The 17,160-nt window shown below is 42.5% G+C and overlaps 1 protein-coding gene and 1 long non-coding RNA gene across 2 annotated transcripts in view; one reads left to right on the top strand and one right to left on the bottom strand.

Moving 5' to 3' along the window:
- ADAM12 (ADAM metallopeptidase domain 12) overlaps window positions 1-10,772 on the top strand; it is a 191,560-nt gene extending 180,788 nt beyond the window's left edge. Inside the window, exons 19-23 of the mRNA XM_075423915.1 lie at window positions 268-403; window positions 1,040-1,148; window positions 1,582-1,764; window positions 8,152-8,282; window positions 9,490-10,772. Of these exons, the coding sequence (XP_075280030.1) occupies window positions 268-403; window positions 1,040-1,148; window positions 1,582-1,764; window positions 8,152-8,282; window positions 9,490-9,550 (620 nt within the window). The 3' untranslated portion in view covers window positions 9,551-10,772. The remainder of the gene's footprint in view (window positions 1-267; window positions 404-1,039; window positions 1,149-1,581; window positions 1,765-8,151; window positions 8,283-9,489) is intronic.
- On the bottom strand, window positions 179-6,584 carry LOC142361676 (uncharacterized). The gene is made up of 3 exons (XR_012764322.1): window positions 6,476-6,584; window positions 1,536-1,633; window positions 179-338 (listed from the first exon to the last, which is right to left on the bottom strand). It is a non-coding gene; the product is annotated as an uncharacterized LOC142361676 (long non-coding RNA).
- Window positions 10,773-17,160: the final 6,388 nt, after the last annotated feature.

Here is a 17,160-nt window from a genome sequence, read left to right as displayed (position 1 = left end):
TAGAATAGTTCAGTTGGAAGGGACCTACAGTGTTATATTTTGACCAATTTTTCCCCAACGTTAAAGAAATAACTTTAAAACAGGCCAAAATTCAAGCGTCAGGCTGGAAGAAACGAGAGTTTATTAGTCTTTAATTCATAGTTTATCCACTTCGCCTGCACCGCAGTCAGAAGCCCAGGCCAGGCAGCAATGTCCTGCCCCATGTACACAACACATTGCAGTAAAGCTGGCTCTTGATAGACGTTAACTCCGCATCTTTTGTTGCAGATAAGAAGAGTTTAACCATAGGAGTGCTGATAACCATTCTGTGCCTTATCATTGCTGGATCAGTCGTGTATCTGAAAAGGAAGACTTTCATGAGATGGTTGTTCACAAGTAAAAAGACAACAATAGAGAAACTAAGGTATGATTGTTTTCCTTAATTATACTCTAATAGGTATTGGTAGAAAGTAGCTGGAAACATGGCAGCTCTCATCTTGACATTCATCTCAGAATGGTGTGAATATGGTGGAAAGAGCCAGCCTTAACAAAATTTATTCACCGAGTATTAACAGCGGTGCTTTTCCCGGTTTAACTTTACTGACTGTCAGTAAATAACGTAGATTTTGGTTTGACTATATACCTCTTTTCTTTCATGATAAAACATGAAGAAGTGAAGGAAGCATTGCCTTTATTTTCATATGCTTGAAATAGTTTCATTATACTGCATGGCCTTCTATCCCAACTCAGCCGAGGAAGATGAAACTTTCATATTTGAGGTCATTACGGTTTAAATGCTGGCTTCATTAGAATAGTCTCTTGGGTATTACCAAGCTGCATTTCCACAGATTGCAGAAGCTAATTTAACAGACTATTGGTTTCCAAAAATCAATATTTATTTTCATTCTTGGAGGAGCACTAGACTATGTTTACTTTCCTTGTTTACCATAAAAAGTCAGAAAGTCCTTGCAAAATCTCATTCTGAAAAGAGGCTACCATTTAAAAAAAGATATTGTAAACCAGAATGTTGTGGTCAAAAAAATATATGTTTGCGTTGCAGGTCTGTGAGACCAGCAAGACATTCCAGTTCATCTGAGCCTAATCACGTTCATACCACGTCTCTCAGTAAAAATCGCATCATGAAGCCACAAAACACAAACATACAAAAAGTGAGTCCCTAAATAGTTTAAAAAAAAGGGAGGTGGGGGGAACTTTATGTATTTTGAATATCATTTAAGTAACTTATAATAAGACAATTCTTACATGTTCTTAATATCATGTACAACTAACAGTATGTAAAACGGGAGAAGATGTAGGCTTCAAAATACATTTATGGCTCCCAAGTTTTAGACTGATGGAGATGTCAAGCGCAGAAAAGAAATAGTTTAGTCTGCAGGACAGAGCCAGCCAGCTTACACCAGAAGGATGAAGTGCTTCAGCAGGACTCTGGAAGCTGTTAATTGCTTCCCTGGTTGCAGAGGTGTTGAAGGTAGATGAAAGCAGAGTAGGAGAGAAAAGCAAGCGAATAACATAGATGTTAAAGTAGCACTGCTTACGTCAACTCCTGAAGTTCGTAACTTTGGGTTGGGGTTTTTCTTACAGAGAGACGGTCCAAGAAGACCACTGCCATATCAGATCGTTGACATTAGTAACCCTGTGAAGACGCACGAGTTGCCACGATTAAAAACACCACAGCGAGTCCTGCCACCCCTTCCCCAGCTGCCGTGTCACCAAGCTGTGCCTGAAAGACCCTTGCCAGCTCACCCTTCGCTGAGGCTGGCCCAGGTAACCACAGATTTTCATTTAGCTTCCCTTCTATTTAATATTTAGTGCGTGAGTATCTGCATGTGGAGAATAGGAATGAAGTGTTTTCTCATCTTTCATACTGGCCTTTTTCCACAGTCTTTCCTTTATACTTTGTAGAAGTTTACAAATGTGGTGTGGATAATTTCATAAGGACATCTAAATTTCCTATTTTGCTCACGAAGGTTATATCGGTTTATGCCAACTGAGGCTGTGATCCTAAAATCTAGGATCCTGAACTCTCCTTTCACCACCCAAAAGACACACCAGTATAGACAAGCACCGTATTGCAGGCAAACACAGGCTCATCTTGCCAGCTGCCCAACCAGAGGGGGAACTGTACGGTCTGTTATCAAGATGTCAAATACAGGGATATAGTTTAGGCAGCCAAGCTCCAGATGTCTTGCGCGAGAGCAAAAGGTATATTAGCTTGATGGGCTCCTGTTCTGCTGAGGGGTGCATCAATTAGATATTTTTTCCCCAGAGCACAGATCTGAAAAGCAGACTTGTAATTACCCACACTACTTCATGTAGACATGCCTTTCATTGCAATGTTTGCACAGAGCTGGTAACCTTTATTTTTTGTAATAAGATGCATCTTGAGGCGATATTCAGGGTAGATGAAGTTGTCTATGCAGTTGTCTATAGTATGTTGTCTCTTTTCTTGTCCCTGGCTTCTCTCTTATGGCTTCATTGATAGCATGACTGTGTCTAAGCAAAGGAATCTAGCAGTGTGCCCTGGTTGCCAAGAAGGCCAATGGGATCCTGGGGTGCATCAAGAGGAGTGTGGCCAGCAGGTCGAGGGAGGTTCTCCTCGCCCTCTACTCTGCCCTGGTGAGGCCCCACCTGCAGTGCTGTGTCCAGTTCTGGGCTCCCCAGTTCAAGAAAGATGAGGAGCTACTGGAGACAGTCCAGCAGAGGGCTATGAGGATGATGAGGGGACTGGAGCATCTCTAATAAATGCTTATAAATATCTGCAGGGTGGGTGTCAGGAGGATGGGGCCAGACTCTTTTCAGTGGTGCCCAGCAACAGGACAAGGGGCAACAGGCACAAACTGAAGCAGAGGAAGTTCTGTCTGAACATGAGGAAGAACTTCTTCCCTCTGAGGGTGATGGAGCCCTGGCACAGGTTGCCCAGAGAGGTTGTGGAGTCTCCTTCTCTGGAGATACTCAAGACCTGCCTGGACGTGGTTCTGTGCAGCCTGCTCTGGGTGACCCTGCTTCGGCAGGGGGTTGGACTGGGTGACCCACAGAGGTCCCTTCCAACCCCGACCATGCTGTGATTCTGTGAATCAGGCATCCAGCTATTTCTGTTTTGTAGACATTATGCTATTCTGGGTATAGTACAACATTAAGATGAAGTGAATGTCGTTATCAGCAAGCTATCTTAAATGAGTATCACATTGGTTTGGATGCACGCACTGCAAATGCATACTCAGATAGCTGTGTCCTGGGCAGCTGTGCCCATCTGACCCTTGCGAGCATGTCCAAGGACAGAGCACCTTCTTCCTGCAGTGACCTTGTCAGCTACGCGGAGGCATCTTCCCAATGATTTATAGGAAGATATGGCTATGAGAAGCTGTTGCTGAAGTGCAGTGCTTTGAAGGGTGGCTGTAAAAAGAAGAGAGAAACCAAACGTGCTAAACTGCCATGGCAGTGTGCTTACATCCTATGACAGGTGAAAAAGTGCATCTAGTTTTAATTTTGTCTGAGTCTGAACATCGAATCACTCAAACCAACTTCTGTAAGTGTGGACAGTTTATTAACTGCTTTCAAGTATTTAAGCTTTTTCTTCTTCCCTTTCCAATCTTGCTCATCTTTTGTTTTCCATTTCAGAGGAAATATTGATTCTTTCTAAAATCAATTTTCTGCAAAATCTGAAGCCGTATTGGTTTGTCTTGCCTTTGTCTTTAGCTCCAATGGTTTAGTTGTTTACTTTCTTGCATTCCTTAAAACATTCTGCATATTTCACAGTGGTCAAAATTAAGATTTTTAAGTACAAGTGCTTTTTTCTTTCTTAATCAAAGAGATCTTTAAAAAAAAAAAGTAATTTCTGCTATTTTAGCAACTTATAAGCTTACGTTGTCTGCTGCTAGCAGAAGACAGATGGAGAAAAGGCTTTCCAAGCAAAAGTAACCATTTCTCATTCTGATGGTGCGTCTGTATCTGCCCCAGCCTGTCATCACACATCAAAGCAGCCTAATGCACCACTACAGTTCATGTTACTAAGTGCCCTCCCCTTCAAATCCCACATAAAGTGCAAGGTAGAGTACCAGATCTATCCATTACCAGAGACAGACAAATCTGAAGCTGCCAAAAAGCTTTTCAGTTCGGCAGCTCAAATTAATTGTGACGGTTACTCCATCAGGCAAAATATCACCGTCTTCAACTTTCCGTTGCTGCACGAAACAGAAGTGGGACAAACAGGGGATCAACTCACGGCAACCTAGTGCACAAGCAAGGGTGGCCTCTGTCAAAATTATGTCCACAACCTCCATTCGTGATTGTCAGAAACAGCTACTTTTTATACCCTAGGGACACAGAAAAGACTGTTTGGGAAGAAAATCTTTTCTGAAGTTAACAATTTTACTCCCTCAAAGCTTGGAAGAAGTAAATTAACTTGAGAATAGCTTTGGTCTGGCGTGTATAGATACTCCTTAATCTGTTGCTTCAGCACTCTCTTGGAAGCGCATCTATCAGGTCATCAAGAGGAAGCACTTTAAAAATCATTGCTACATTTGTAATATCATCCAGATGCTCAGCACTGCCGTACAGTGCTGCAGAAGAACATCGCTGAGTCTGTGGCTCCACAGCTGACGCCTCCCGCTTCTCCCTCCTGAGAGGGGTAGTTCAGCACCAGCTACCTCCCTGCTGCCTCCGCTCGCTACTACATAGACTCCAAGACAACTCTCTTCCCCTCTAGTGGCTGTTGATACAGCAATGAAGGGATTAGTATTTTGTGATAAAATTTCAGTTGTAAAGAAGCAACAACAAAAGAAAAACCCAAAAAAAACCCACTTGGCAAATGAACTGTTGCCAAGTTCCATATTTAACAATCTTTCGACTGATAAAGAGCTTTTCCTTCTTTTGGATGCTCTCGCAAAGCAAACATACTTCATTTACGGGCCGGATTACCAGTCAATATAAATCAGCACAGCACCATTGAAATCAAGGAAATGGTGCAGGTTTATACTAACTGTGGGTTCAGTCCACGCGTGCCCATTTTGTCGCTGCTTCTTGGTTTTGTTGCTGTTAACATTCAGTTGCTGCCTCTGATACCGTCATCATTTTATTACCAAAACGTATCTCGTGTTTTACAGGTTATCCTTATTACAGGAAATATAGCTTGGTATTTTTACTTTTTCCCTGGTAAAATGGAGCTGGGCTCACCTTCTGCTCATTCTGCCACAGTTATTCTTGCTAATGCCTCTCCTATGTCACCTCCGACTGGCTTTAGGGCTAACACAAAATAAGTTCCCATCTAAATAGATTGAGGGAGACGCCCTTTCTCACCCAACCCAGTTCAGGCAAGAACCTTTTTCTGGTTGCTTATTGAAAGACGTATCCGTGAAAAAAAATGGACGCTTCATGCACCTGCTGTCTTTGTAGCTGCTCAATATGAGAATCATGTTTTTCCTCCTAGCAGAGCTGCAAAACGAGATCATAACAATATTTAAAACACTACTTTTCCAAATACAAAGACTGAATGCGATAAATGCATAAAACTGGACAAAGAAATCTATCCATAAGCTGCTATTGAAGAGCTGAAGCTCTGTAGCGGAAAAAATAATGGGCTGGGAGAACAGAGACAGCAATGAAGCAGGAAAGCACAGCCATGGTGGTACTGTGAGCTGTGCTAGGGACTTGCCAGGACATCAAAGGCTACAGCAAGCTTCCAAACATGTTCACAAACAAAGCTCTATCAATTTGGATTCTCCTGAGTCACATAAAGAATTTTAAAGACCATCCTGAAATCAGTTCAGAGAGGAAATTTATTTCTTGAAATATTTTTGCCTCTGCTTCTAAGGACACATGTTTTCCTGATGGCATTTTCCTATGCTGGCGTCTCCCTTCTATGAATTGCTCCTCCATTTTGCTTCATCTCAGCCATTATACATTCTCCATCTCCATTTTTATCTGAATTCCCTCCCTTTTTGTTCTTTCTTTTACCGTTTCTTACCAGCTTGCCACAGTAGACTTTGTCAAACCACTTTGCTGCTTCCTCCTGAGTAATATTAACTCAAGGATGACATTCTTACAAGCTTGGGGCAGAGGGAAGAAATCAGGCGCTGGCCTTGTCTACCCATCACAGTTATGTTTATAGTTGGATCGCTGTTTCAACATACCCCCTCACATGGATGTTTCTTCTGGAATAGGAGGACCGAAAGAAGTTTGGCTTAGGCATCAAAGAATATCATAATGCTCAACCATGAGAGCGTGCTTACTCCCCAGCTGAAGAATTGTTCCAGATCAGCACGTATAGATTAGCCGTTTCATCCAGCTTCCCCTGCCAAAAGGGGGAAAAACACAACTGCTGGGGTCCCATCAGTACTTAGCTGCTCTGAGCTTCTCGGGAAGTCGATCTTTCCTTACTATCAGGTGTGGCAGGCGGTGATTAGCCATAGGAACAGCTAATAAACAGAAATAAATAAACAAGAAAAGTTCTCCTCTCCTTTCATTCATTCATCCTCACCAGATCTGAAGCTCTTCAGACCTTTGTTTCTCTAGACTGCTGAGCCTGGATCAGTTCCTCTTCCAGTTACGGCACCGAAGCATTCTGCCAGTTGAAGAGTAAATACAAATCACGCAACAACAGTTAGAGGCTGATCAAGCAAACAGCTGAATACTGAAGTGATCAGACTAATTCATGTGATTAATCATGTCAGAATACTTGAGGGAAAAGGCCCCTCCTGTGAAGACAGTCAAGGGAATGAAGTCTTTAGGATGTTCAAAGATGCGTTCGTTGTTTGCTGTCTTTATAACACTGATGGGTTTGCATTTGTTACAACTTTTTTTGTTTTTAAATGCTGTCACACTTGAGGTGGTGATGCATATGCTCTCCCATGTAATCAACATTATGGCTTCTAAAAAATTATTAGAGAAGCAACTTAAGTTTATATTTTACTGTAGAGATAATTCAGTTTTTTTAAAAGTGTCAGTGTCTGCTGTGATCCAACTTGTTCCACATTGGAATATTTTACTTCAAAACATGCGCATGTGTATGAGTAAGAAATTCAGTGCACAAAGTATTTGTCATTCACCCAAGAACCGGTACATGTTATGTCGACAGTGAAAAAGAAAAGGGACATTGTATACAGCCTTAAAATCTAGTTTGTGGTAAATTTTCAATGGCTACATACGAGGTTTGCTTAAGCTTCATGTTTTCTTCTTTATCAAAATGCCTACTGATAGCCAGCCTGTATTTTCTTCTTGAAAGAGCAAACATTTGCCATGAAAAGTAAGAAAACAAAGGGATCCTCAAAACAACTAATGAAAAGTTGTACTTTATTCATGAGCAATTCATGCCTGTGCTTGTTTCGATTACATCTTTCAAGGGATCTTTAACCAGATTATGCTTGTAGGCTCTTCTTGTTTCTTTTTGGTCAACTTTACTAACGATGGTCATGGCAAACTAATAGTAAAGAGTAAAAATTACTTAGAAAAAGTATGACTATGCAGTACAAATAGTAGAAGGATCTGAAGTGAGGTTTTGGATATGTTGGAGAGTTTTTGTGTGCCCCAAGCAAGTCACTTAATCTATCCCAGTTCTTCCTAATGAAGACCACAAATAGACTTGTTACCATTTTTGCAATGTTTCAGGGACCACACAGAAGAGACGTTAGCTCATCCCTGACAGCAGACGACTTCTGTTCTTTATTAATGAATCATTTAATTCCACAGAATGAAAGCACAGCAGCCTCTCTAAAAGAAATTCCACAGATCCTACCAATTCAAACTGGACTCGAACAGTTTGATTTTGTGGCCATCTGAATTTGCATTATAAAGTCATTTTTAGTATTTCCATCTTTCTGTAGAACTACTTTTACAGTGTTATGTAATCAGTCTATGTTGTTTTCATTTACCACCAATTAATCATTAACTCCAATATAGATGCATCCAGAATTTCTAGAGTAAAGAAGCAAAAGAAACAATATCATTCAAATGTAGCATTAAACCTTTGTTTTAAAATATAAGTGCTGGTTTATTAAAAATAAGTTAGTGCTGGTGTATTAAAAATAAGTTACAGCTTACTCATTTAAACATACCTGCTCACAACTACTCCGAACTTATCTTGAATTTATCTCAGTTGTTGCTATGTTAAGTACGTTGTGTCAGCTCCAAAGACTAATACAGCCTTATGTTTGATAGCAGGGACACCGCAAGCCCAGCCCTCCTCGGAAGCCGCTACCCGCAGACCCTCTGAGCAAAGTGCGCTGTAGCAGTGCATGCGCAGCAGTGCCCGGGCACGCCAAAGCTCTGCCTCACGTTACGCCCGTAAGGTTAGTGCTCCTAATCAAAATGCCTTGATTTTATAGCAGGTCTAAAATGTCCCGAGTGACTGTGCTGTGCTGTAACTATTACCGAGAGCTACGCAACAACCGTTTGCTATTCGCTTGTATAAAAGCACACAGGGTCCAACTGACCCTCACTGGGAGCGTATCAGCACAACCGCACTGCCTTCCACAGAACTATGGGAATTTATACTACATACGAAGGTTTGGCTGTAAACAGCTGACTGTATATTTACAAAAACGGCCCAATAACTACACTTCCTTGCAAAATAAAGTGTTTAAGAAGCACCAATTTCAAGAGAAACAAAGCTCTAGCAGAAAAAAATGTCCTACTCAGACCACCTACAGAATTAGGCTAAGAACGGAGTGCTGTTAAGATCAACAACCAGTAAAAGCAATTTTCCATTCACACATTTCACAATGGAACATCAGTTTTTATCATCTGAAAATAACACCCAAAACATTCAGAAAGCACACAAATTGTGCACTTCAAAAAAAAGGATGCTGGAAAAAAATTATCTGGAAGTGAAATAGCTATGCCCAATGTTCATGGGCATAGTCAATGATTTTTTCTTACCCAATATTCTTCAGTTTCCTACATATAAAAAGTGAGCTCCAAGGAAGATAAAAGTAGTATTTTAAGCTGCAGGAATTCCACTAGTGAGGCACTTAGTATTGCTCAGAAAAATTAAAAATAGAATCAAGTTAGTTTCCTAATACTTCTAGCAAAAAGACTGCAAGAGCGAACTTTGGTTAAGCTTCTGGCTGCCCATTCTAGCAAGATATTCTAAAAGCAGTAATATTTCAAGCTGACTACAACTTTTTGAAACCAACTGCTACGCTACAGCGTTAAATAGCATTTTCAAACAGGTGCAAAATTGATGAGCACCCAAAGAAATAAAGACTTTAAAGAACAACACCTGAAATGCTGAGCTAGCTTACCCCGCTGCCGGGCAGCGATGAACACCTGGACTGAAGAAAGGAGTCTGCTGGTTCCACTTGTGCTTCTTGATGGGACTTCTGCACACAGTATCTCCTTTCAGTATGGGAGTCCTATGCTACTTGTCCGATGTTAGCTTGGACAACTCTTCTCAAAAAAGTTTTACTACTCATCTTCGTGCCTCAGGCATGATGCTGCCAGTCAGAACTAACAGAAGTTTCAATAACAACTTGCTGTTTTCTTTCTTTCCAACAGACCTGCTCCTAAGCATCCACCACAGGTATCCAGGTCCAGCAACACTGCTGATGTGAAATGACCAGAAAATCGGACGCCTTTGTTTTAAAAAGTGAAGACAGAAGTTTGCACTATCTTTAAACTCCAGCTGGAGTTCATTTTTATGACAATACTTAGAATTTTTAATGTTTAAAACAGCATTATTTTTAAGAATTCTGAGCTACTGCCTTTGGTGCTGTGCTGTGCTATGGTGCTCTGTATACTTGCTCAGGTACTTGTAAATTATTAATTTATGATGAATATTTATTACAGTGCAGTGCACTGTAGTAGATATTTTAACCATAGCTGAGTTTTCCTAAAAAGGAAGCCTTTTTTTGTAATATTTCACTGAACTTGAATAATTCTGCTCTATTGGTCCTATGTAGAGTTTTTAGTTTTGATCTCGTCTTTAAGGAGTGCTGATACTCATGGATAAGCCAAACGTATAAACAACTCAATCTCAACAGTTCATAACAAACTTTTGAATGAATCTGTCAGGGTAAAAAAGAGATCTGGAACATGGTGAAATGCCCGATATCTGTACACAGATGTGTAACGTGTGTATTTAACCAAAGTATCACTCAGTGCTAGCAGTCGTACTGTAATTTCATTTTTCACGTTACTGTTTGAAGTCGTTGAGAAATCTGTGCTGAAAGAGGATTATTCACGTTGGACAAGTCCTCTTACCGAAGAAGTACTGTATATCATAAAACTGTAATTTTTTGTGACCTCATTTTCCTCAGACACAATATGGTTCGTACGTAATAAGGTGGATATCAGGCCTTCCAGTGCCATTGCCTTTTTGATGCTTTGGTAATTAAATTCAACGATACTGTGTAAGGTGGTCCCATCTCACGATGTTGCATAGCTGTCCCGTTCAGACCGACAACACATCACACGCAGGGGGTGGGGGGAAGCCAAGCATTACAAAGAATGACATTTTAAAAATCAACTATTATACTTAGTTCTTTTGCCTCATCGCTCTGCTTATCAACTCTGTTTTGCATATTTACTACTGTTTTGTATTTAACTTCTAAAATATTGTTGTGGGTTTCTTAATTTTCAAATCAAAATGGATATTTTAATACATAGGCTTTGATTTTCCTAAGACACGGGAAAAAAATTCATCTCTTGACTATGTGGTATCATTACCTCTGGTCTCTTCTGTACCTTCTCAGTAGCACTGCTGAATACAGTTGTTTCACCTATGCTGTAATAAAAACAGTTTTCAAATATCGGTCGAAATAGAGAGAGAAGGAACTATTACCTTCTGTAGGTCAGTTCCCTCATTGCTTGTTGTTTTTGATTCTTTAAGCAAAAATAAAAGCATTGATAGAAATTTGGATCTCATTTCAGTAAGTGTAATTGCATTTCACTTTCCTACTCATTCTGGGTTTTTGTGGCAAGGTTTTGGTAGCGGGGGGCTGGAGGAGTGGCTTCTGTGAGAAGCTTCCTCTGTGTCTGATACAGCCAGCGCCAGCCGGCTCTAAGACAGACCCGCCGCTGGCCACGGCCAAGCCCATCAGCGATGGTGGTAGCACCTCTGGGATAACATATTTAAGAAAGGGAAGAAAAAAAAAACTCGGGGGTGAAATGGCAGTGAAGAGAGAGGAGTGAGATGATGTGAGAGAAACAACTCTGCAGACACCAAGGTCAGTGAAGAATGAGGGGGGAGGAGGTGCTCGAAATGTCAGAGCAGAGAGTCTTCCCTTGCAGCTCGTGAGGGATGGGGAGGCAGGTTGTCCCCCTGCAGTCCATGGAGGTACATGGTGGAGCAGATCTTCACTTGTAGCCCATAGAAGGGACACCACGCTGGAGCAGGGGGATGCCTGAAGGAAGCTGTGACCCCATGGGGAGCCCGCACTGGAGCAGGTTCCTGCCAGGACCTGCGGACCCGTGGAGAGAGGAGCCCACGCCGGAGCACGTTTGCTGGCAGGGCTTGTGACCCCATGGGGGATGCAGGCTGGAGCAGCCTGTTCCTGATGGACTGCACCCCGTGGGAAGGACCCACGCTGGGGCAGTTCATGAAGAGCTGCAGCCCGTGGGAAGGACTCACGTTGGAGAAGTTCATGGAGAACTGTCTCCCGTGAGAGGGACCTCACGCTGGAGCAGGGGCAGAGTGTGAGGTGTCCTCCCCCTGAGGGACAAGGAGCGGCAGAGACAACGCGTGATGAACTGACCACAACCCCCATTCCCTGTCCCCCTGCGCCGCTCGGGGGGAGGAGGGAGAGAAACAGGAGTGAAGCTGAGCCCGGGAAGAAGGGAGGGGTGGGGGGGACATGTTTTAAAATCTGGATTTCTTTCTCACTATCCTCTGATTTGATGGGTGATGAATTTAACTCCCTTTTCTCCCCAAGTTCAGTCTGTTTTGTCCATGACAGTAGTTGGTGAGTGATCTCTCCCTGTCCTTGTCTCGACCCTCGAGCCTTTCATCACATTTCCTCTCCCCTGTCCAGCTGAGGAGGGGAGCGATGGAGCGGTTTTGGTGGGCACCTGGGATTTATCTAGGCCACACCAAAACACCACTTATTTCCCATTGTAGCAATACAGCGCTCATGTTTATGGATAAACTAAATAAACCAAAATAAACCATCGTTTGCTGCTGAATAGCAAAACAAACCACAAGTAAATGCTTCACAAAAGGATTTAAACTCTTAAAGCAACCCTAATAGCACCAACAGCGCTTTATGTGTGGAGAATTACTACAACAGGAGGATGCTAACTTATCCCAGGCTTGGGAATGCAGTTGAAAGCAAAATGATGCTTTTTATGTATTTTAGATACTTTGTATTTTAAGCACTAACTTTTTCCTGTCAACTGCACCTTTATATCTACAATGGAGGGGTGAGGGGGACATCTCAGTCTGAAGCAGAGACACGACCTCAATTCGCTTGTTTGAATACTCCCATTTTTGGAATGAGAAGTCATCATGCCGTATCAAACTGTTCCTGGTTACTGCTGAAAATCATAAGAGGAAATTGTAAGTAGTGAAAGAAGATGGTGAAATTAAACGACTAAAAAGTTTGTAATACCTATTCGCATAAGCAAGTCTAACATCTGAATTTAATGGCACCTGCTTAGGTAAGACAGCACATGTATGAATTTCAAGCTTTGCAGTAAACTTTAGATTTAAAAGAAATGTGACCCACCTCTGCAGTTTTACAAATACAGAGGTAGTAATATCCATACAGGGCATCCCTGTCATTGTAAGCAGCCATCTCCCCAACCCTGAGTCCAGAGCAGACCACAGACCCGTGGACCCGAGCACGCCGAAGCCTGACCATTTCTCGGGTGAGGCTGGGAACCCACTGGACGTACAGGTGAGTGCCTCTCCCCCCCAGTGAAACAACATCCACGTGTACCTTTTCATGTATGGGGGAAGACGGCAGAAGAATGGCAATAAGGACACTGCTAGGTGCCCCCAGTCCCAGCACAGTGGATTTTGTAGATTAAAATGCCTGGATGGGCTCACGCGCTGGCTCGTATCCCTCACAGAGCCCCACACCTGGCTGTCAGTGCCTGAGCTGACGAACGGCACGGGCATCAGCACACCCTGCCTGGTATCACGTCTGCTGTTGCTAGAGTAAGAAAGTCCACTCACTTGTCGTGGATGAGGTGGGAGAGGACATCCGGGGCTGCTGCAGCTGAGCAGCCCAAGGCTGGAGGCACTAGACCATCATTAGCAGAACACCTTTGGCTGTCTTTAACAGTTCTGAGAGAGAAGAAAAAAAAAAAATACATTTAACCAAGCTGTGAACTAAGCAGATTACCAAGCAGAAAAGTATATGTCAAATCTACTAACACTTCTCTAAAACAAGCAGCTGAAGCATTTGTAGCCAATCATGTGGAATGTCGTCTTACAGTTAGGAGTGCATGATTACACATACGTACTACCTAATGGAGTTACTATCTGATGTTAGACATGGCTAAAGCTAGAGATTTCCAGCCATTTGGAAAAAAATCGTAATTCCCTGTCTGAAACAAGGGCAAGCAAGCCTGAACATCCTGTAAAAATGACTACTGTTATCTGAAACCAACAAAAGGCAATTACTGGCTTACTACTACTGATCGTGTTCACAGTCAAACTGACAAGTAGGTGCAGTGTATACAATAGTCATACAAGCTGGAATCCTTCCAATCAGCAGACACGCAAATATACATATTCAGATGCAATATACTACAGGCAGAAAAGGATCTGTAGCTTTTAGAGGGGGAAAAAAAAATAAAAAACAAACCGAAGCTTTCAAATACTTCTTTTGTTTTGGTGCATTTCTTCTCCCCAGGATGTGAGTACTAGCTGGCTGTGTGATGTTTTCATGCCAAATTAGTGTCTTTCTGATTAGACACGCAGATGCCATGTAAAATTCCATCGTGAAAACCAGACGAATGGTTTTACATTCTTAAGGCCAGTGTAAGCAAACAAATTACCATGGGTTACACCAGGATGTGAAATTTAACATCTGCTACTCTGTGGTAGCAGCTCAGTGTATGGACCGGTAATATTTGGTTTCAGAGAAGTGCTATCAACACAGGCTTTAAGTCCTGTCCTAATACATCCATCTATTGCTATGCTCAGCAAACTTTAACTTTTAAATCCCCTTTAAAAATGAAGACACATCATCCTTTAAATCCTCAGCTTTTATAGTGTTCAATTTATCTTCGTGGGAGAGTTCTTCTGAGCAGACCATGCCGATGTCTGCTCTCCCTCTCTGTCGTCTTCTTCCGTATCCCTATTGCAACCTCCCACCTGCTCAACATGAGACACTGATCCAGACACGTCCACTTTCCAGAGGCAAGGCAAGAACACGGCGTGCTGCCCCTAAAGCACCGCATGACAGCATTGCTGTTACGCCAACCAACTGAACAGTCAGTACAAAACACCATCAAAGAAAATGAATAAACATGCAGAAAACAAAATTGGCTATTTAAACTCTTTCTCCCTATCAAATGTCTCAGTTTTAGCATTCCTAGATTTTTTAACAGCTATCAATTATCAGAGTAGTAAGATTATTTTTAATTTTGCGGTATATTTTGAGACCCTTTTAAAATGTTCAAAAAATAAACAGATGCATACCTTTTTTCTCAGTTTTAATTCTGATTTCTTCTGGTCGTGTCAGTGTACAGACAGAGCACAGACAAACCAGCAGCCCATTTTTCTGCGCCGTTCATTCACAATCCTTCAGTTTAACTTCCATTTGCTAAACTTTTCACACTCCATGCTATGGAGCAGGTTTTTGCCCATGCAGAAGGTTTGAACTTAGGTGTGCATTTCTAGCAGAATCTTCCCCTTGAAGGTGCTTCCAGCAAACACAAGCTGGTAGTTGGACAGCTGAGCTGCTCAGTGTTATGTGCTCTCTCTGAGGAAATACGTTCTTAATTATATTTGGTGGTTTTGCCTAGGTAATTGCCCAAATGATTAAGAAAATGCCAGTTTCCTCAATGTAAAATAAAATGTGCTAAGAGAAAAGGGCATCTTTCTGCACTTATATTCTCACTGCTTCAAGCATTAAAAAATAATTAAAATTAAATTAAATTAAATCTAAAATTAAAGTGAAAAAAAAATATACAACAGATTGCCTGTTTCTTGTACGTACCTTGCATCAGCATGTCACTGATGTTCATATATGCAGATATTCCCAGGACATTTTCTTTCTGTTAAACAGAATTGAAAAGGGAGGTGACTTGCTAAATAAAAGAACAGCAGTTCAGCCAAGAGAAGCGTCCCACTCGGAAAAAAAAAGCCATGAGCTGCGCTGGCTATCCTGCAAACTGAAACCACAGGAAGGGCTGAGCACAGAAAACGCACGTATGGAGACACGGCATTTACCGTGACTACCGTTAGGCAGAAAGTCTCGCACAGCAGCCCTTGAGTGACTACAGAGCAGAAATTTAGCACTGCCCAAATAGCCTACCTGCTTCTCCGTGGGCCAGAAGCAGCTTTGGGCGAGTACCCTAGACGGGTCGCCTTTCAAGATTTTAAGTAATATGGCATTGAACGGCCTCGCATTAGCTGCCTCTCAGCTGTGTGGGAGCATGCCGGCAATTTTAAAAAGATTCCAAGCAGATTCTGGCAAATTTGCCAGAGCAGGGGAATCTTTACCTGCAGATCCTTTCCACTGTAGAAGATGCAAGCGATGTGTACATTCTGCTACTTTTATTGGACATTATTTAGGTGTGAATGACCCTGTGGGGTAAAAAGAAGTATCTCGTTACACAATATGTTACACAATGCTTCCTACACCTGGGTCAGGGTAATCCCCGCTATCAATACAGGCTGGGGGATGAAAGGATCGAGAGCAGCTCTGCTGAGAGGGACTTGGGGGTACTGATAGGCGAAAGGCTGGACATGAGCCGGCAATGTGCGCTGGCAGCCCAGAGGGCCAACCGTGTCCTGGGCTGCATCAGGAGAAGCGCAGCCAGCAGGGCGAGAGAGGTGATTCTGCCCCTCTGCTCTGCTCTGGTGAGACCTCACCTGGAGTCCTGCGTCCAGCTCTGGAGCCCTCAGCACAAGAAGGACATGGAACTGTTGGAGCGGGTCCAAAGGAGGGCTACAAAAATGATCTGAGGGCTGGAGCACCTCTCCTATGAGGACAGGCTGGGAGAGTTGGGCTTGTTCAGCCTGGAGAAGAGAAGGCTGCGGGGAGACCTGATTGCAGCATTTCAGTGCTTAAAGGGAGCCAATAGGAAAGATGGGGACAATCTGTTTAGTAGAGACAGCAGTGACAGGACAAGGGGTAATGGTTTTAAACTAAAACAGGGTAGGTTTAGCCTGGATATAAGGAAGAAATTCTTTACAATGAGGGTGGTGAAACACTGGAATGGGTTGCGCAGAGAGGTAGTGGAGGCCCCATCCCTGGAAACATTCAAAACCAGGTTGGACAGGGCTCTGAGCACCCTGATCTCGTTAGCGGTGTCCCTGCTCACTGCGAGGGGGTTGGACTAGATGACCTCTAGGGGTCCCTTCCAACCCAAAACTTTCTATGATTCTATGATTCTATGATTATCTGGAGGAAAGGATCATGTTTTTTTAAAAAAAAGTAACTTTAATTTTGCGTTTTTCAACACACGACTTTGCAGTCTTGATGTTACTTGATATGAAGACATCTAAGAGTAATTTTTAAACCCCCAAAACACAGAAATCATATCCATGGCACGCCTGACTTTACCCGACCATCCTTTTTTTGTAACAAGCAACAGCAACAGATGGGTTCCAGAAGCAGCAGCGGACAGAAGACAGAGCGTGTGCTTGATTAGCAGCATCACTGATGCTTGCTGCCAGCAAACGGACGCAATGCTGCATCTTGGCTCCATTGCAGTCAGACTGACTTTCCCAACTCCCGGTCCAAGCATCTTTGCCTGCCGTTCCCAGTTCCCAAGCGGCAGGTTTCCAATCTCAGTCACATCCTCCTGTGACCGCTGTAATTCGCTGTGGCTTCTTTGGAAGGTTTTGGTTGTTGTTTTTAAAATGCTGTGTTAACAGACTTTTCCTTGCAGGTACTATCCTGAAGTAGAAGAATGCCAGAAATCTTTTCTGATTTAAACAGTACCTTAAAAAAAGCAATATATTAAAGCATATCCTAGAATTATAGTCTTTTTCCTTTTTCTAAAGCCATCTATACATAAGAAGCAGAGAGTAAAGTCATATCACAGGGA

This window comes from Opisthocomus hoazin, chromosome 6, assembly GCF_030867145.1.
Source record: "Opisthocomus hoazin isolate bOpiHoa1 chromosome 6, bOpiHoa1.hap1, whole genome shotgun sequence".
Lineage (NCBI taxonomy): Eukaryota > Metazoa > Chordata > Aves > Opisthocomiformes > Opisthocomidae > Opisthocomus > Opisthocomus hoazin.
Note: the sequence above shows the minus strand (reverse complement) of the source record. Positions and strands in the feature narration are given on the sequence as shown.